Source organism: Rattus norvegicus, chromosome 13 (assembly GCF_021556685.1).
Source record: "Rattus norvegicus strain SHRSP/BbbUtx chromosome 13, alternate assembly SHRSP_T2T, whole genome shotgun sequence".
Classification (NCBI taxonomy): Eukaryota; Metazoa; Chordata; class Mammalia; order Rodentia; family Muridae; genus Rattus; species Rattus norvegicus.
Window position 1 is genome coordinate 106,256,791 of NC_141546.1, and position 16,214 is coordinate 106,273,004.

The 16,214-nt window shown below is 47.1% G+C and overlaps 1 protein-coding gene and 1 long non-coding RNA gene across 14 annotated transcripts in view; one reads left to right on the plus strand and one right to left on the minus strand.

The window, feature by feature from the left end:
- Rcor3 (REST corepressor 3) overlaps positions 1–998 on the minus strand; it is a 40,372-nt gene extending 39,374 nt beyond the window's left edge. For 10 of the 11 annotated variants that reach the window (XR_015635401.1, XR_015635400.1, XR_015635403.1 and 7 more), the window contains exons 1-2: positions 678–973; positions 379–435 (exon numbers count right to left, since the gene is read on the minus strand). Coding sequence is in view for 5 of the 11 variants with exons in the window: in XM_087581638.1 (XP_087437764.1) it covers positions 379–435; positions 678–837 (217 nt within the window). In the remaining 6 variants the exon portion in view is untranslated. Of the gene's footprint in view, positions 1–378; positions 436–677 lie in introns of all 11 variants that reach the window. The other variant, NM_001134985.1, reaches the window with a different exon arrangement.
- Positions 999–1,068: 70 nt separating this feature from the next.
- LOC102546453 (uncharacterized) lies at positions 1,069–13,965 on the plus strand. Of its 3 annotated transcripts, none has more exons than XR_015635814.1 (3): positions 1,069–1,558; positions 10,892–11,253; positions 11,783–13,965. It is a non-coding gene; the product is annotated as an uncharacterized LOC102546453 (long non-coding RNA). The 3 variants fall into 3 exon arrangements; XR_015635813.1 differs by having other exon boundaries at positions 1,069–1,471; XR_015635815.1 differs by lacking the exon at positions 1,069–1,558 and adding an exon at positions 8,473–8,776.
- Positions 13,966–16,214: the final 2,249 nt, after the last annotated feature.

Genomic DNA, 16,214 nt, shown 5'->3' on the forward strand with positions numbered 1-16,214 from the left:
TAGGTTCATGCACACACAGGTCGCACGCCCTCTCCTGCAGCCCTCGGGTTTGCAGCCCCCGCGCCCCGGGCCTCGGACCCGCGACCTCGGTGCGATGCCAGCAGCGTGCAAGTGCCGCGGGAGGGAACCATGTTCACCTTGCCATGCACACATCTACCCCTACGCCCTGTGTCACTGCCCAGTCGAGCCTGCCAGCCTCCCCGCCCGCGATGCCCTGCCCTGCCCTGCCCTGCCCTGCCCGGGCCTCTCCCGGTGCTCCCCACACTCGCACCCCGTAACTCCCCCCATTCCGACGCCGGCCACCCCAGAGCAAGCCCGGGAAAAAAAAAAGAAAGAGAGAGAGAGAGACGGGGTTTTCCTGTGAGCAAATATATCTACCTGGATCGAATTCAGGGATCCGAGCTTGGTATTCAGCTCCGACTCTCATCCCAACATCTGCAAAGCAATGCCAAGATATATGGTAAAATGGTAATAAATAAGGAGAGGAGCGGGGAAGGGCAAGGCAGAGGCTCTCCAGCCGCGGGAGCGCGGGCGAGGCCGTGGCCGGGTGGGGGCGGGGAGGCGCGGGTCGCGGGCTGCGGCGGCACCGGGAGTTCCGGCGGCCGCGGCTCGGCTCCGAGGGGAGGAGGGCGCGGGGAGGGGGCCGGGCGGGCGGGGCGGGGAGCGCGGCGAGGTACCCCCGTGCTCGTCGTCGCTGCTGCAGCCGCTCTCGGGCTCCGAGAAGTGCAGCCCGCCGTTGGCCGAGGAGCCGCCGCCGCCCGCCGGGCTCTTGGCGCCGCCGTTGGCCGATCGGCTCTTCCCCAGTAACTCGGGCCCTTTCTCCATCATGCCGGGCATGGTAGAGGAGGGGGAGAGGTGGCGTCAGGGAAGGGGGAGACGGCTGGCGGGCGGGAGCGCGTTGGAGGAGGAGGAGGAGGTGTTAATATGGAGCCGCCATCACCGCCCCGGTCGGGCCGTAGCGCAGTCGCCCCACACCAGCCCGCCCCGGCCCCGCCTCCCTCCCCTCCCCCTCCCCCGCCGCCGCCCCGCGCCACCCGGCTGAGCGCCCCTCGTGGCCGCGCGCTCCTCACTGGGCGGCCGGGATCACTCCGCCCTCCGGAGGTTCCGGCCGCGGGGCGGAGAGGCGACAGGGCCGGGACCCCGCGCGTCCCCGGCCGGCCGGTTCCCTCCCGGGCGCACGGCGGCGGAGGGACGAAGCCCGAGGCCGCATGGAGGGCGGGGAGACGGACTCTGCCGGGTCTCAGCAGAAGGAACTTGGCCTTCTGAGGCGGGGCCGGGAGGCAGGAGCTGCTCCGGAGAGGAGCGGCGGGGACGGCGGCCTCAGACAGGAGCTGCTCCCGCGAGGTGCGCCCTGGCTTAGGAGCGGGATCCTCGGGTTGGAGGCAGGACCGGTTCACTCCCGAAGGAGACCGGCCCTCAAGACCCAGCAAGGCAGCTCCCGTCTGCGGTGAAGTCCGAGAGGGACTGAGGGGTCAGTATTTCCCTTGGCTCTTTCTCTTTTGCTGTCTAAGAGGCGAATGCCACGAGTGGGGGAAGTAACAGAACTCTGCCTTCCCGGGTGAGTGATTTCTGGGTCGACACTGCCAGGGGTGGTGGCTTGGAGCTTGGGTTTCTTGAAAGGGTGGAGAGGTGCTGCTGCTGAGGTAAGGCTGGCTGCCTTCTGGCAGTTTGCATCCAGTTGAAGATCGACTGGACTGCGTTTCTTTACCGGATTTAAGGATATTTGCTTAGGACGTGCTGTGTAGGGCAAGGAGTGCAGTTTGGGTCTCAAGAGGAAAGGGGCGGGGCTTAATATGCAGACGTGTGCCCTGCAGAATTTAGGGGTAACAGTAAAAATACCTTGAAGGTTAAAACTGTTCTTGGAAATTCTGTTACTGAGAAATAACAAATCCACTCAAGAATTCAGCCCAGAAAACTCTGGGATACAAGAATTAGACAGGTTATCTGTCAAGGGGAAGGAGTATTTTGTCCAGGTGTAGAAACTGGTACTGGTACTGAAAATAGTTGATTTTTAGTCCTATATGTGTCCATTATTTATTGAACCACAACTCAAACTCCACCCCTCCACCCCTTTTGGGATAGGGTTTCTATTCCTACCTCTGCTGTCCTGGAACTCACTCTTTAGACGGGACTGGCCTTGAACTCACAGAGATCTGCCTGCCTCTGCCTCCTGAGTGCTGGGACTAAAGGATTGCACCACCACAGCCAGCATCCGTTTCTTTAAAAAAAAAAAAAGGCTGAAGAAGAATATTTTAATTCCGTGATTTTTATATCCTGCAAGGAGAAATGTTATGGACAAATGAAATGGACAGCAATTGTCTTGGACTGTTAACATTTTCACTGTGAATTGTACATTGATACTTTGTTTTTACATTCCAACTTCTAATGATCACCACTCATCTCAGCCCTGTAACATCAGCACCTTTGGTCCTGGAACAAAAGCTAGAGCCTATGAAAAGAAAATTTAAGAAAAACAACAACAACAAAACAAAAAAAAAAAAAAGACAAAACAGATGCCTCTTAATCCATACACTCTTAAATGCTAAAACATTGCTCATTCATTTTTCTGTAAAAAGGTATCTGCACATAGATTAGGGATCGAAACATTGTGAAGTTTCAAGGGCCTTTGTGACTATCTTGATTAGTAAACCTTGGCAGTGAAAGGGTTTCACTGGAATATTTACACCACAGACTGCATTCACCTTTGGGGAAGGAATTTGGTGTAAAGGTGTGTGTGTGCGTGCGCACATGCGTGATGGAGAAGGATGATAGTAATGGACCCTAAAAATGGTCTTTGACCTGAGAAGGACATTACAGAACAGAAAACCTCTAGGAAGAAAATCTGGAAGAATGTCTACTTCTAAGTGGAGAGAAGGAAAGCCCCTGGGTGGGGAAGAGAGCTTCAAGGGTTAATAATGTCCCTTGAGATGGGTGGGGTACTGATCTGTTGAATATTTAAATCCCTCCCGCCCCCAGTTTTAATATTTTCTCAGAGTTACAAAGACCAAAGATAAGACAAAGATGGGGGATTGGCCAAGTTGTATGGCGCCTGGGCTTCTGCTTGATATCAAATCAGCTCTGGAAGCAAGGATACAGGAGAGACCTTTGTTTCAAGTAAGACAACATTTAGAAGGCCATGGGATCAAGATCAACTATCTTTTGGAATGACTTACGTTATATCTATATCAAGCAATGCATCTTGGAAAAGACACTCAAGGACTCTGGGGAAATCATGCTATTGAGAAACAAGACCAAGTGGATGCTTATACAGTCTCCAGATTCCCTCCACCTGTAGGGATCTATGGATTTCTTCTAATCTCAACGAAACCCAGCAGGCTGTGTATAAGTTGGCTAGCTGAGTCTAGGAAAAATTTAGAGGTTAAGGACAGCCAAGATGATCTAGAGCAACAGTTCTCAACCTGAAGGTTGAAACCCCTGTGGGGTAACTCATAACAGTAGCAAATTTACAGTTAGGAAGTAGCAAAGACACAATCTCATGGTCGGAGGTCACCACAACATGTAACTGTATCAAAGGGTCGAAATGTCAGGAAGATTGAGAACCACGGAGCTTCCTGAGTCTTAATGAATGTCCTTCCAATATGGAAGGTTTCCACTCAGAAAATTGAGTCAGCTCCTCTAGAAGAAACCAAGGAGATGGCACTAGAACACCAAGAAACGGTTTCTCTGGAGACCTCTGTATGCATGAAGGTTTATAATGAACTGCTTCCAACTGTGACCTTTGAGCACACATGCAGACACACCACCGTTACCGTGTCCCCGTACAGGACTCTCAGCGGTGTCTTGATTTTATTCCACTGATTTTGATTTATCAGAAAAAACTGTTATTTTGTTTCAACCCCAGGCAGATTTGTGGGTCTCAGAATTTGGGATGCAGGCCACAACACAGCCTTCCCGCCTTTTTTCTCTGCAGTTACGGAGAAAAAAAGTTTGTCTTGCTGAGAGACATACCCCAGTGTCACGCACTTACAGCTTTGATATTGGCGTCAGGAGCTGTTCACAGCAAGGCTGCACTGCTTCTCTGCTTAGCTCTCACTGATTATTGCAGGCCCAGATGCATGGGCTGTTCACTGCCTGTTCCAAAGGCCTCACTAGATTCTCTGCATGTCAGACGTCTAGCTCAGCCTTTACCCACCCGTCACTGTAGGTGACACAGCTACTGTGTCCCAGAGGACAGCTCTCTAGAATGAAGGACTAGAAAACCATAGTAGGTACAAAGTGAACAATATTTGATGATATCTATTTTGACAATTAAGCTTTTAACTATAAGTCTTCTTTGGAGCAGTCCACATTTTATAGAGAGAGATACAGCAGATACAAATGTATTAAGTTGTGGATTGGAGGTACGGCTCAGTGATTAAGAGCACTGGCTGCTCTTCCAGAAGATCCAGGTTCAATTTTTAGCACCCACGTGGCAGCTCACAACCATCTGTAACTCTAGTTCCAAAGGATTTAGTGCCCTCTTCTGACCTCCCAAGGGACTAGACGTGCATACAACGCACACACATATGTGCAGGCAAAACACCCATGCACATAAAAAGATTTCTTTTTAAAAGGAGGCATTAAGTCGAACTAAGTCATAGAGGAACATTGTTACTTTCTCTTCTTATATTAAATACCTACTTGTCAGGATTATTGAGGGAAATGGAATATATTAGTTAACAGTGGGGAAATGAGGCCTTAATACGGTTTATAAAGATAAAGAACTTGACACTTGTTTCAAGTAAGTGGACACTTTTCTGAAACGACTTGATGAAAGACCTATTGGAAGATACCAAGAACACTTAAGAGAGTTCAGGGAAATAGTTTCAAGGGCTTCAGATTTTAAAGGGTCCATTGCTGTCCTCCCTCTCTCTTACCTCCTCTCTCAACTTTCCGTGTAGCTGCATGTACTGGCTGGTTTTCTGTGTCAACTTGACCCAAGCTAGAGTCATCAGAGAAGGAAGATGCCTCTATGAAATCCAGCTGCAGGGCATTTTTTCAACAATTAGTGATCAAAGGGGGAGGGCCCAGCCCACTGTGTGTGGTACCATCTCTGGGCTGGTGGTCCTAGGTTCCATAAAAATGTAGGCTGAGCAAGCCAGTAAGCAGCACCCTCCATGGCTTCCACATCAGCTCCTGCTTCCAGGATCCTGACCTGTTTGAGTTCCTGTCTTGACTTCCTTCAATAATGAACAGTGATATAGAAGTGTAAGCTGAATAAACCTTTTCTTCCCCAACTTGCTTTTTGGTCATGGTGTTTTATTGTAACAATAAAAAACTTAAGACTCTGCATTGCCTATCATTGTGAGCAGCCTTGTCAGTAACTTTCAGTTTCACAAAACAAGAGGGAATGAAGAACTAGGGAGCTTTGGCCAGTATCTTTCAAATCTTTTGTAACCCAGTGCAGATATTACAAATGGAGACTCAGGACAGTTTACAAGCTTTCCAGAGTGTACTCATTTATACCAGACTGTTGGGTTAGGGTCAGTTGACCTGCACCGGACACAGCTGCCTGGCAGGTTGGCCTTCCCAGGGCTGACCTGTGACTGGCTGACATACCTGGCTGGGTGGTTATTCCTCAGATATCTTTCATCAGATTATTGATATCTCTAGACTAGCCTGAGCTTACCTTTTTATATTGATATATTAATCTTCTGCTCCCCCTCTATAATAGCCCTTTGATCTCTGTTAGGACTTCTGCAGCTCACGGCTCCAAGTTCTTTCACACCCCTCCAAAAGACCTGTTCCAGAGAGTCACTAATCATGTGGTTGGGTTTCTCATGGGAGTGATCTCACTTCTCAATACAATCTTCTGTATTGTGCTGTACTTTTCTCACTGCTGTGACAAGAATCCCGACTTAAGCACCTCAGAAAGGAAGGGTTTGTCTTAGCTCAGAGTTAAGGATGCAGCCCACCATGGCAGGTGTATTAGTTGTCTGCTATTTTGATAAAACACTGTTGCCAAAGGTAAGCTGAGGAAGTGAGTTGTTTATTGTTGGCTTATGGCCACGGGAATAGACTCACTCGTGGTATGGTGGAGGCATGGCAGCAAGTGGCAGGCATGGAGTCAAGAAGCTGAGAGATCACACATTTTTTTTTTTTTTTTTGGTTCTTTTTTTTGGAGCTGGGGACCGAACCCAGGGCCTTGCGCTTCCTAGGCAAGCGCTCTACCGCTGAGCTAAATCCCCAACCCTGAGATCACACATCTTTAATAAGTACAAAGCAGAAAGTAAACAGAGTAGAATGAGGCTTTAACCACTCAGAGTCTGCCCCCAGTGACGTAGTTCCTTATGAAGGCTGCACCAACAGTGCCACCATCACCCAGGGACCAAGTGTTCAAACATCAGGAGCCTATGGGACACATTTTTCATCCAAACCACCATATTCACTCTCTGACCCCATAGGCTCATGATCATATCACAACATGTCTTTAGTTCACACTAAAAGTTCCCATAACAGGGACAGCATGGTGCGGCAGGAGAGTGAGGCAGCAGGTCACATCGTGTCTGCAGTTAAGAGAGATGAATCCTGGTATTGAGCTCACTTTCTCTTTTTCATTTCGGGAGTTCAGCCACTCACCATTAACAATCACGGTAGGGACCTCTTGTCTATTTGAGACAAAACGATACTTCAGAAACGATTCTTAACCAGTTTTAAATTTTGTGGGGAAGCAGTAAGAAAAACAGAGGACAGATAGAGCAAGATTGAAAAATGAAGGGCATCAGGTTACGGTCATTGAATTGGTCTTGGAAAGCAGGGTATATAATTCATCCCTAAGACCGGGGAAAACTGAAAAGGAGATGTCTACAGATAAGTCTACAGGTGAGGTTGGTGGACAGTAAGGTCTCCCTCCCTGGTGATGTCCCTCCTCAGTGATGAAAGGAGAGCTTGTCAGGTTTAGAGCAGAATCTCGAGAGGAGCATAGTTACAGAAAATCCCATACATTGCTGTGGTGTCTTGAATAAAAATGGCTCCCATAGGCAGTGGCACTATTAGTAGGTGTGGCTTTATTGGAGGAGCTGTGGAGGCTTTGAGGTCTTAGATGCTTGTCCAGCCACTCCAAGCCCAGCTTGGCATTCTTTGCCTGAGGCCTTCGGATTCTGATTATAGAACTCTCAGCTCCTCCAGCATCATGTCTGCCCGCATACCACCATGATGATAAGGGACTACACCTCAGAAACTAACCCAGCCCCAATTAAATGTTTTTCTTCCTAAGAGTTGCTGTGGTCATGGTATCTCTGTACACTAGTAAAACCCAAACCAAGACACTCGCCTTCATTCCTTGGGAGCATTTGAAATAAACTTTTTAAAAGTATTTTATTTACTTTTATATGTATGGATGTTTCTCTCTCTCTGTCTCTCTCTCTGTCTCTGTCTCTCTCTGTCTCTGTGTCTCTCTGTCTCTCTGTCTCTGTCTTTCTCTCTCTGCATGCACACACACACACAAGCTTAATGCCCAAGAAGGCCAGAAGAGGATCCCCTGGGACTGAACTTACAGAAGCCACTATGGGGGATGCTGGGACTTGAACCTGGGTCCTCTGGAAGAGCAGTTAGTGTTCCTAACAGTTGAACCATCTATCTTTCTAGCCTTTACTTAAAATTCTCATGTGTTAGGTTTTATTGCTATGACAAAATGCCTGACCAAATTAAGCTTTGTTTTTGCTTATAGTTTCTGAGGTTTCAGTTCCGAGGTAGATGACTTGCTGCTTTTGAACCCGTGACCGGCAGAACGTTAAGATGGGAGTGACAGGGCAAGCTACTCCCTTATCATGGCTGTGAAGAAAAGAGAGCCAGAAAGGGACAGGATTGCCAGTCTCTCCTTCAGGTGTGTGTGTCCTCTCAGTGACCTGGATTCTTCCTTCTAGACACCGCCTCTTTTAATTATTATTTTATTTATTTATTCATTTTACATCCCAGTCACAGTGCCCTTCCAGTTCCACCCTCAGAAATCCCTCCCCTCATTACTGCCTCCCCTTCTCTGAGTGACTTGGGTACCAACCCACCCTGGAATATCCAATCCCAGCAGGACTAAGCACATCCTGTTCCCCGGAGGCCCAACCAGGCAGTCCTAGTAGGGGAATGGGATTCAATGGCAGGGAATAGAGTCAGAGACAGCCCAGGCTCCAACCGTTAGGGGACTCACATGAAGACCCAGCTGCACATCTGCTATAAATGTGTAGGAAGCCTAGATCCGTGAGTCAGTCTCTGTGAGCCCCCATAGGTTTTCTTCTGGTGCCTCTGATTCCTCCCCCCATTCTCCAACCTCTCAATCACACCTTTCATTCTTCTACACGACTCCCCAAGCTCTGTCCGATATTTGGCTGTTGGTCTCTTTATCTGTTTTTATCTGCTGCAGGATGAAGCCTCTCAGGTGACTGTAGGTATAATTTTTTTTGCAACCTAATTTTAATAAGGGTTCAACCTCTCCTCTAGCCCACCACCCAGCAGAGGTAGTGGGAAAGAAAAGTTATTAGGATATGAAGGAAGTGAATCCATTCAGTAATAGTTCTTTGGGGGAAAGCTTGATCTTCTTGGGCAGCAGTTCAGTCCTGTAGCAAACACCAAACATGTCTCAGCAGCTGCAGACCAGCCCGCTAGGCAGGCAGACACCAGGCACGAACCAGCAGCTACAGCCCAGTCCTTTCAGCAAAGAGACGCTGGCCATGAACCAGCAGCTGTAGTTCAATCCTGAAGAAACCACCAGGCTCACCAACTGGCCTAAGGCAAGGTCACAGAAGTCACAAGCTGCCAGAGGAACTTCATGAGACATTCTTGGGTGAGTTTCTGCCAATGGCAGCGTTGTTGAGCTCAACAGTGCTATGTAAGGCGAACCACTACATGTGTGCCTCTGGTACAGAATAGTGAGGTTGAGCAAACCAACCAGTGCTCAGTGCTCGTCTCCCACTGTCCGTGGGGTCATATTTATACTCCTTCACCGTAGATCCTTCCACGTGTTTGCTATATCAAAAACAACCTTTTACCTGTGTCTGCTTCTGGAAACCACTTTCACGTGATTGCTTAATGAGATATCCTTTCACCTATGTGCCCAACACATAGTTTGACATAACTAACTTTCCAAAGAACTAGAAGTTTCTACTTTAGGAGACAGTTATGCTAGGCTGTCTGCAAGCATAGCAGAGTATCACAGACTGTCAGGGGTTGGCCTTTTTGAGTGCAAAGAGCCTTAGGTCGGGGCAGTCATGAACCCTCAAGTTGGCTGTTCTCTGCTCCATATTTATCATTGCACATCTTGTAGGCAGGACACATTTTGGGTGGAAAGTTTTGTGCGCGGTTTGATGGCCCCTCCCTCCCCTGGGAGTTAGGCCTGGCTATAGAAGGTATAGGCCTCACCTCTTATAGGTTTTATCCGTTCCAAATAGTGCCACAAGCCTTTACCACGTTGGTCTTTGAGGGACACTCAGATTCAGGCTGCTGAGTCCAATAAGGTTTACTGCTTTTTCTTGTTCACTGTTAAATATTTTTCTTACTTAGTATAGTGTTTTTCCTTTTCCAATTAATGCTTTTAAAAACATTTATTTTCCCAAATATTTGGTTATAAAAATTACCAAACACAAAAGTAGTGGAAATTATGCAGAGAGGACTTAGCTACTCATCACTTGGACTCTACAGTTTACTTTAAATTTAGGTCAATTTCAATTTGGAGTCCAGTTAGGAAACAGAGTAATTATAATTTTGTTTTCCAAAGTTAGCCGATATTTATGAGAACAGAGAGAAAAGAGTTATGTTCACCCCTGTATTGGTCTTGACTCCCCAAAATAACAGGCCAATAAGTGTGTATTTTGTTGGGAACTGACTTTTGGAGACTGGAGAGTTCCTCTACCTTCAAGCTGGAGAAGCCTCAGGTAAGCTGGTGATGAAGCTCCAGCTGGACTCTGGATGCCTGAGACCCACCAGAGATAAATGCTGTCATTACGCTCTGAAGACTGGACAGTTTGAGACAGGAAGAGCCAGGGTGTTGGTTCGAGCGGTGACTCTTAGAGATGAAGCGTTCTCTCTTACTGGGAGGAAGGATGGCTGTTTTGTGCTGTTGAGACCTTCAAGTCCTAGATGAGCCTGTCTTCTTAGCGAAGGCTGCACTCAGCCTGCTTCCCTAAATGCTAATGTCACCAAGACCACACTCACACTCTCAAGATGATGTGATCTTGTGCACAGCGAAGGAGACACACAAAATTGACCACCACAGCCTCCTAGTGCGGTGCCATAAACATTTCGTCTTCCTTCTCTGCGTCTTCCTCCCCTCCCCCAGGAAATGAGAAATTCCAAGCTCACTACAGTAACATCCTCAGTGGTTGATATTAGATTTAAGTTCATGGAGAGGAGAGATAGCAGGTTCCAGGGGGAGGTGATGAGGTGAATTGTCCTTTGGGGGAGAGCTTTATTAATACCATATGCAATGCAGGAAGGTTCAGGAGAAACAGTTTCCAGTACCCCCTCTTAAAGGTTTCCAAAGGAGATTCTATACCATGAGACAGCAGGTATGTTTGATAAGTGGCCTATACTCTACTGCTTACAGTCAGGTTGCCGGTTTGATTCCCAGACACCAGAGGGAAGGATTTGGCACTTTGTGACTGCAGGGCCAAAAGGGCTTGCCTCCCTCTTGTCGCTAGTAGCATCTTTGTAGGGGAGAAGACTGGAGAAAAAGCATATGGCTTGATTCATAAGGCAATACCCTGTGATTTAACAGTTGAATGTATGGCTACAAATCCTAACAATCTTAAATATAACTGTATCCTTCTCATACAAATACAGAAAGAAATTTCAAATCCCAGAGGGAACAGAAGACAACAGAACTATATATACAATTGTTAATGTCAATTACATGTTTAAACATTCTAACCATTGTTATTTTAAATTGAAATCTGTCTTTTAGATCTTACTTTTCTGTGGTGGTTTGAATATACTTGGTCCATGGGAAGTGGTACCATTAGGAGGTCTGGCCTTGTTGGAGGAAGTGAGTCACTGTAGGAGTGGATTTTGAGGTTCTATGCTCAAGCTCCGATAAGTCCAGAAGAGAGGCTCCTTCCGGCTGTGTTTGGATCAAGATGTAGAACCCTCAGCTCCTCCTCCAGCATCATGTCTGCCTGCCTGGATGCTACCATGCTTCCTGCCAAAATGATAATGGACTGAACCTCTGAAACTATAAGCCAGTCCCAACTAAATTCGTCCTTTATAAGAGTTGGCTTGGTCATGGTATCTCCTTACAGAAATGGAAACCCTTACTAAGACATGTTGGTTAGTGAGCTTTTTGGCTACCTCATTCTCAATGTTTTATCCCCTTATTTATTTTAAAAGATTATATATAATGTATGTGCCTGAGGAGGCCAGAAAAGAACATCAGATCCCTTGACACTAGAGTCATAGGTGTTTGTGAGCTGCCATGTGGGTGCTGGGAACTGAACTCATATCCTCTTCAAGAGCAGGAATTGCTTCTAATCACTGGGCATCTCTCCAGCTCCTGCCTTCATTTATTAATAAGCCAGGAAAGTCTTGGCTGCTTCTTACAGTTTTTCCTACTTGTTTATAATCTCTCGGGTTTGAAAGGCAGCAGGCACACACCAAGTCCAATAAATCTCAAGGCTTTAAGTTCAGTTTGTCATTTATCTCACACATTTATTGATCATAACTTTGGGATATCTGGGAGACAAAGATGAATAGTGAAATAGCAGTCTCTCGAAAGAACTGAGCAGGATCCTGGGATGCCAGTTTAGAAGACCGTTCTTTCCCGTTACTCAACCACTCCTTGCTTCTTCTCCCTTTTCAGGTGGAGATGGTGATTAGCCACTAGACTGACTGTGATGAATGGATCAAGCAGCAAAAGGACTCTACCTGTGCATGTGCACCTGGCTCCAGTGCGGTTCCAGAGAAGAGTTCAACTGTGCACACTGAGACCGGCACTGGCCTCTGCATCCCCTCCCAGCCTCCCAACAGCCACTGCGTTTTACTTTTCTTGTGTGTGTGTGTGTGTGTGTGTGTGTGTGTGTGTGTGTGTGCACCCACTGAGGCCAGAAGAGGGTATCGAAGCACCTGGGGCTAGAGTTGTAGGCATCTGTGATTCACCCAACATGGCTTCGAACAGTACCCTGATCCTTCATAAGAACAGTAACCATTAACTGTGGAGCAGGCGTCTCAGACCTGCTCGCTCACTGTGCTTTAAAGTCCCTAGTTTCTTTTTTTTTTTTTGGTTCTTTTTTTTCGGAGCTGGGGACTGAACCCAGGGCCTTGCGCTTCCTAGGTAAGTGCTCTACCACTGAGCTAAATCCCCGGCCCCGCCTAGTTTCTTTCTTCACAAGGAAGGTTTCATATCTTTCTCACCCCTCCAACTTCAGTGCTCACCTGTCCTTAATCTTCATTGGTGATTTTTTGACCTCATTCCACCCTCCCCCTTACCGCCCACCAAAAGGCCATGAGCCCAAACACTCTGCCACCAGAACAGCTTCTCTCCCCACTCAGAGATCATCTGTGAGGTAATGTGCGAGGTCGGGTCTAATGCCTCCCCTAGCTGTCTACTCTTTCTGCCAGGACATGCTTTCCCACAGTTCATTTCTGTGACCCTGGCCTCTGTACTGTTGTCACTGGGTATGGTGCCCTTCAGGAAGACGTGGGGCTGACTGTCTCTTCAGGATGTATAGTTAGATTGGAGATATACAAGTCTCTTCCAGCAGGCTGCCCCAATTTTAAAACCGGAATCACTGTGTGGGATAGAAAAGGCCATCTCTTGGCTCTGAGTGGGCTTGGAGCTCCCTTGTGGCCACCTTCTTTGCCAGAGGCTTTCTGGCAGCCCTAAGAGCTCGCTTCCCTGCAGGTCAGCGTGGTACCAGCCTGACTGTGCGATCACCCCCAGAGGGCATGTGTGAGAGATAAAACTGACTGTCCTCAAAGGCGCTTTGAGCCAACTTAGGTCCAGCTACAAAAATTAGGAAACACCAGCCCTCTGTCTGTGCCTTCTCTAGTTATTCCCCACCCAAACTAGAAGTCGAGAGCAGAGACTTACAGCCAAGCTTTCCTGCGTCTGAGGAGGATGTAAAAAATGTAGATGAAAGCACACCATTTTTGCTGGGAAAAAAGGCAAACATAAAGGTCAGAGGGAGAGGCGAGATGGAGATGGTGTGTAAGATGTCTGTCCTGACTGTTAGGAGAGGGAGGAAGGGGCCATCTTGGAGATATTGCACTTGGCACACTTGGTACTCCAGGCTGATGCCCAACTTGACAAAGGCATCAACCTCTGTCCTCGGGGCTCTTATTGTGAAGTGAGGATAACCATTTCTCACACTCCTGTGGTAGGAGTGGATTCTACCCCAGCTGTGCTCTGCTGGGCTTCAGAGGACCTTCATTCAGTGACATTGGTACCACAAGAAGCAGTCAACGCTGTCAGACAAGCTCAGCAAAGCACCCTCATGGTCTCTCCTCACTTCCCGGTCTTGTTTTCTCCATTTCTCCATTTGTTGGCTGTACCTAAAAAGCAAACTTTCTAACTCCAGTCCTTGACCCAGATCATTTCTCATTTGTTCAGTTCCCTTCTGAGTCTCACTGGGCACATTGGTCATGGAAGGTAAGCCATGCCCAGTAGTAGGTGGCCAACAGAAAATGAATTTTTTGGAAATGCTATTTTTGGAGATATTTTTTGTCTCAAATTGCTTTGACCACTTTTTTGTCTCATTAGTCTTTTGCTTGTATATTTTGGTTTCCATGTGTGTTTTTCTGGTTTTTGTTGTTGTTGTTGTTGTTTTGTTGTTTTGTTTTTTTAAGAGAGAGAGACAGGTAGGTAGAGAGATGGGAACAATCCGGGAGGGGAGAATGGTCATCAGAATATACTCTTAAGAAACACAGAGTTGAGTAGATGGAATGAGGGTGGATCTGGAAGAAGTTGAGGAAAGCGACAGAGTATGACCGAAATGCAGTACACAAAATTTTCAAGAATTGTAAATAAAGAATTTACAAAGAGAACCTCAAATTAAGACAACATTGAAAATTGGGTTCTTTGGGAAGGATAGTATCTGAATACTGTTGTATTCATGAGTTCCAGAGTAGCCAGGACAACATAGTAAAGACAAAATTTCAAAAGGAGGAGGAGTGAGTCCTCTGTTGTGATGGATGGATACTCTTCCATGGGCCCTCAGTATGAGGTATTGTTAGGAGGTGGTGAAAGGTCGGAGGCAGGGGCTGGTGGGAGGATTTATTGTGGCGTGGCGTATCTCTGCAATTATATTTCATGGTGGCCACTTTTCGTTTGCTACAACTTTCTCTGCTTCCTGTCAGGCAGGATATGTGAACAGCTGTCTCTACCCATGTCCCTGTTGCCATGGTTTTCTACCCAAGCACATGGGTATAGGATGGTCTGAAACTGTAGGCTAAGACAGCCTCTGTTCCCTGAGTTGTTCTTTCTCACACTGGGTCATAGAAATGAAAAATAACCAATACAAAAGTTTCCGTGTAGCTGGAATCCCTGAGACCCTAGGCCGCTGTTCCTGCCCTCTTACGACTGTGTCTGTATCAGAAAATCTTGAAACCCGAAGCTGGAAGTGTACCTCAGCCCACGTTCAGAATGCTCACCTTGAATGAAGAAGACCTGGGCCGGAAAACCAGTACCACAGAAAGCGGGTGTGGAGTTGTGCTCCTGTAACCTTGCAACCTGATTACAGGCACAGTTCTGGTTTACCCTCGACTACACAGTGAAGTTGAGGCCAGTCTGAGCTAAAAAGAATGATATCACAAACCGTTTAATACCATCAGGCTCCATTTTCTCTCCAGCCACTGCCTCAGTCAGTGGTTCTCAGTATATCAGCTTCCTCCCAGTGCAACCAGTACTCTGTACCTCGGTCCCACCTAAGTCGCCACTCACTACCCACTTCAGGTTGGTCCACTATGTTCTCTCCGAACTGGCATTGGTAAATAATAATGATAATAATAATAATAACAATAAGAATAAAAGTAGTAATGGCTTTAGTCATAATTTCACTAATGAATAACTGAAACACAATTTTAAAAAGACTAATTTAATCTCTGATTTTCTATGATTACTGTATTTTTAACTTTTTTGCATTTATGTATGTCTCGTGTTTGTATGCCTTGCGTGTGTATGTGTGCACGCGCGCATATGTGGAGGTCAGAGGACAACTTGTGAGAGTCAGTTCTCTCCTTCCATGAGTCCCGGGGCTGTCAGGCTTCCTGGCAGACACCTCTACCTGCTGAGCCATTTTGTGAGCCTCACATTGATTTTTTGAAAGGATTCTTTTGTTGGTCAGCCTTTTGTCTCCGAGAATCAACCCAAGTCAGCTTATACAGAGGAAGGATTTACTTTGTATCCTAGTGTGAGGAGGAGAGGGCTTATTTCCTCTTACAGCTCAGGATTCCATCTTTGAAAGAAGCCAGGGCAGGAGCTGAAAGCCCGAACCTGGAGTCAGGAACTGATGCAGACACCACTGTTAACTCTGATTACAGGAGTGCCCACTTGGCTCTTGAAAAAATATAACCCAGGACCACCTGTCCAGTGGTGGCACCACTCAGTGGGCAGAACCCTCTTACAGAAATCATTAATCAAGAAAATACCCTACAGACTTTCCTACAGGGAAACCTGATGAAGGAATTTTCTTAGGTTCCTCTTCCCAGATGACTCTAGTCAAGTTGTGCCGAATGGACAGAAAACTGAACACGCTTTGGTCGTGATTTTCCTTGCTCTGGGGCTTGTGGCAATCAGTGTATCCTGGTGGTAGCATGTGGCAGAGGGAGCTGTTTAAGTTATGGTGTCACAAAACAGGGGGGAGAGAGAGAGAGAGAGAGAGAGAGAGAGAGAGAGAGAGAGAGAGAGAGACAGACACACAGACACACACAGACACAGACACACACACACACACACACACACACACACACACACACACACAAGTCCCAATGCCCTCAATACCCATTCAAGCCTCCAACTAGGCCATACTTCTAGAGGTCCTACAATGGCACCATAGGCTGCTAATCAAACCTTTCTATGTGCACCATACAGGACCATAAGTGCACCAAACCATCACAGATGTAAGTCTCTCATAAGCCCATGTCTCTTCCACCCAAGGACATCGTGGTTCAGACCCCTCAGCAGGTTGGGCAGAATCAATAGAATATTAGTAAAGACTACAATATTCTATTGAAGTACAGTTGGGGAGAATCCCTTTTAGCCTCGTTGAGGGTATTTTTGGTAAGAGGACAGATCT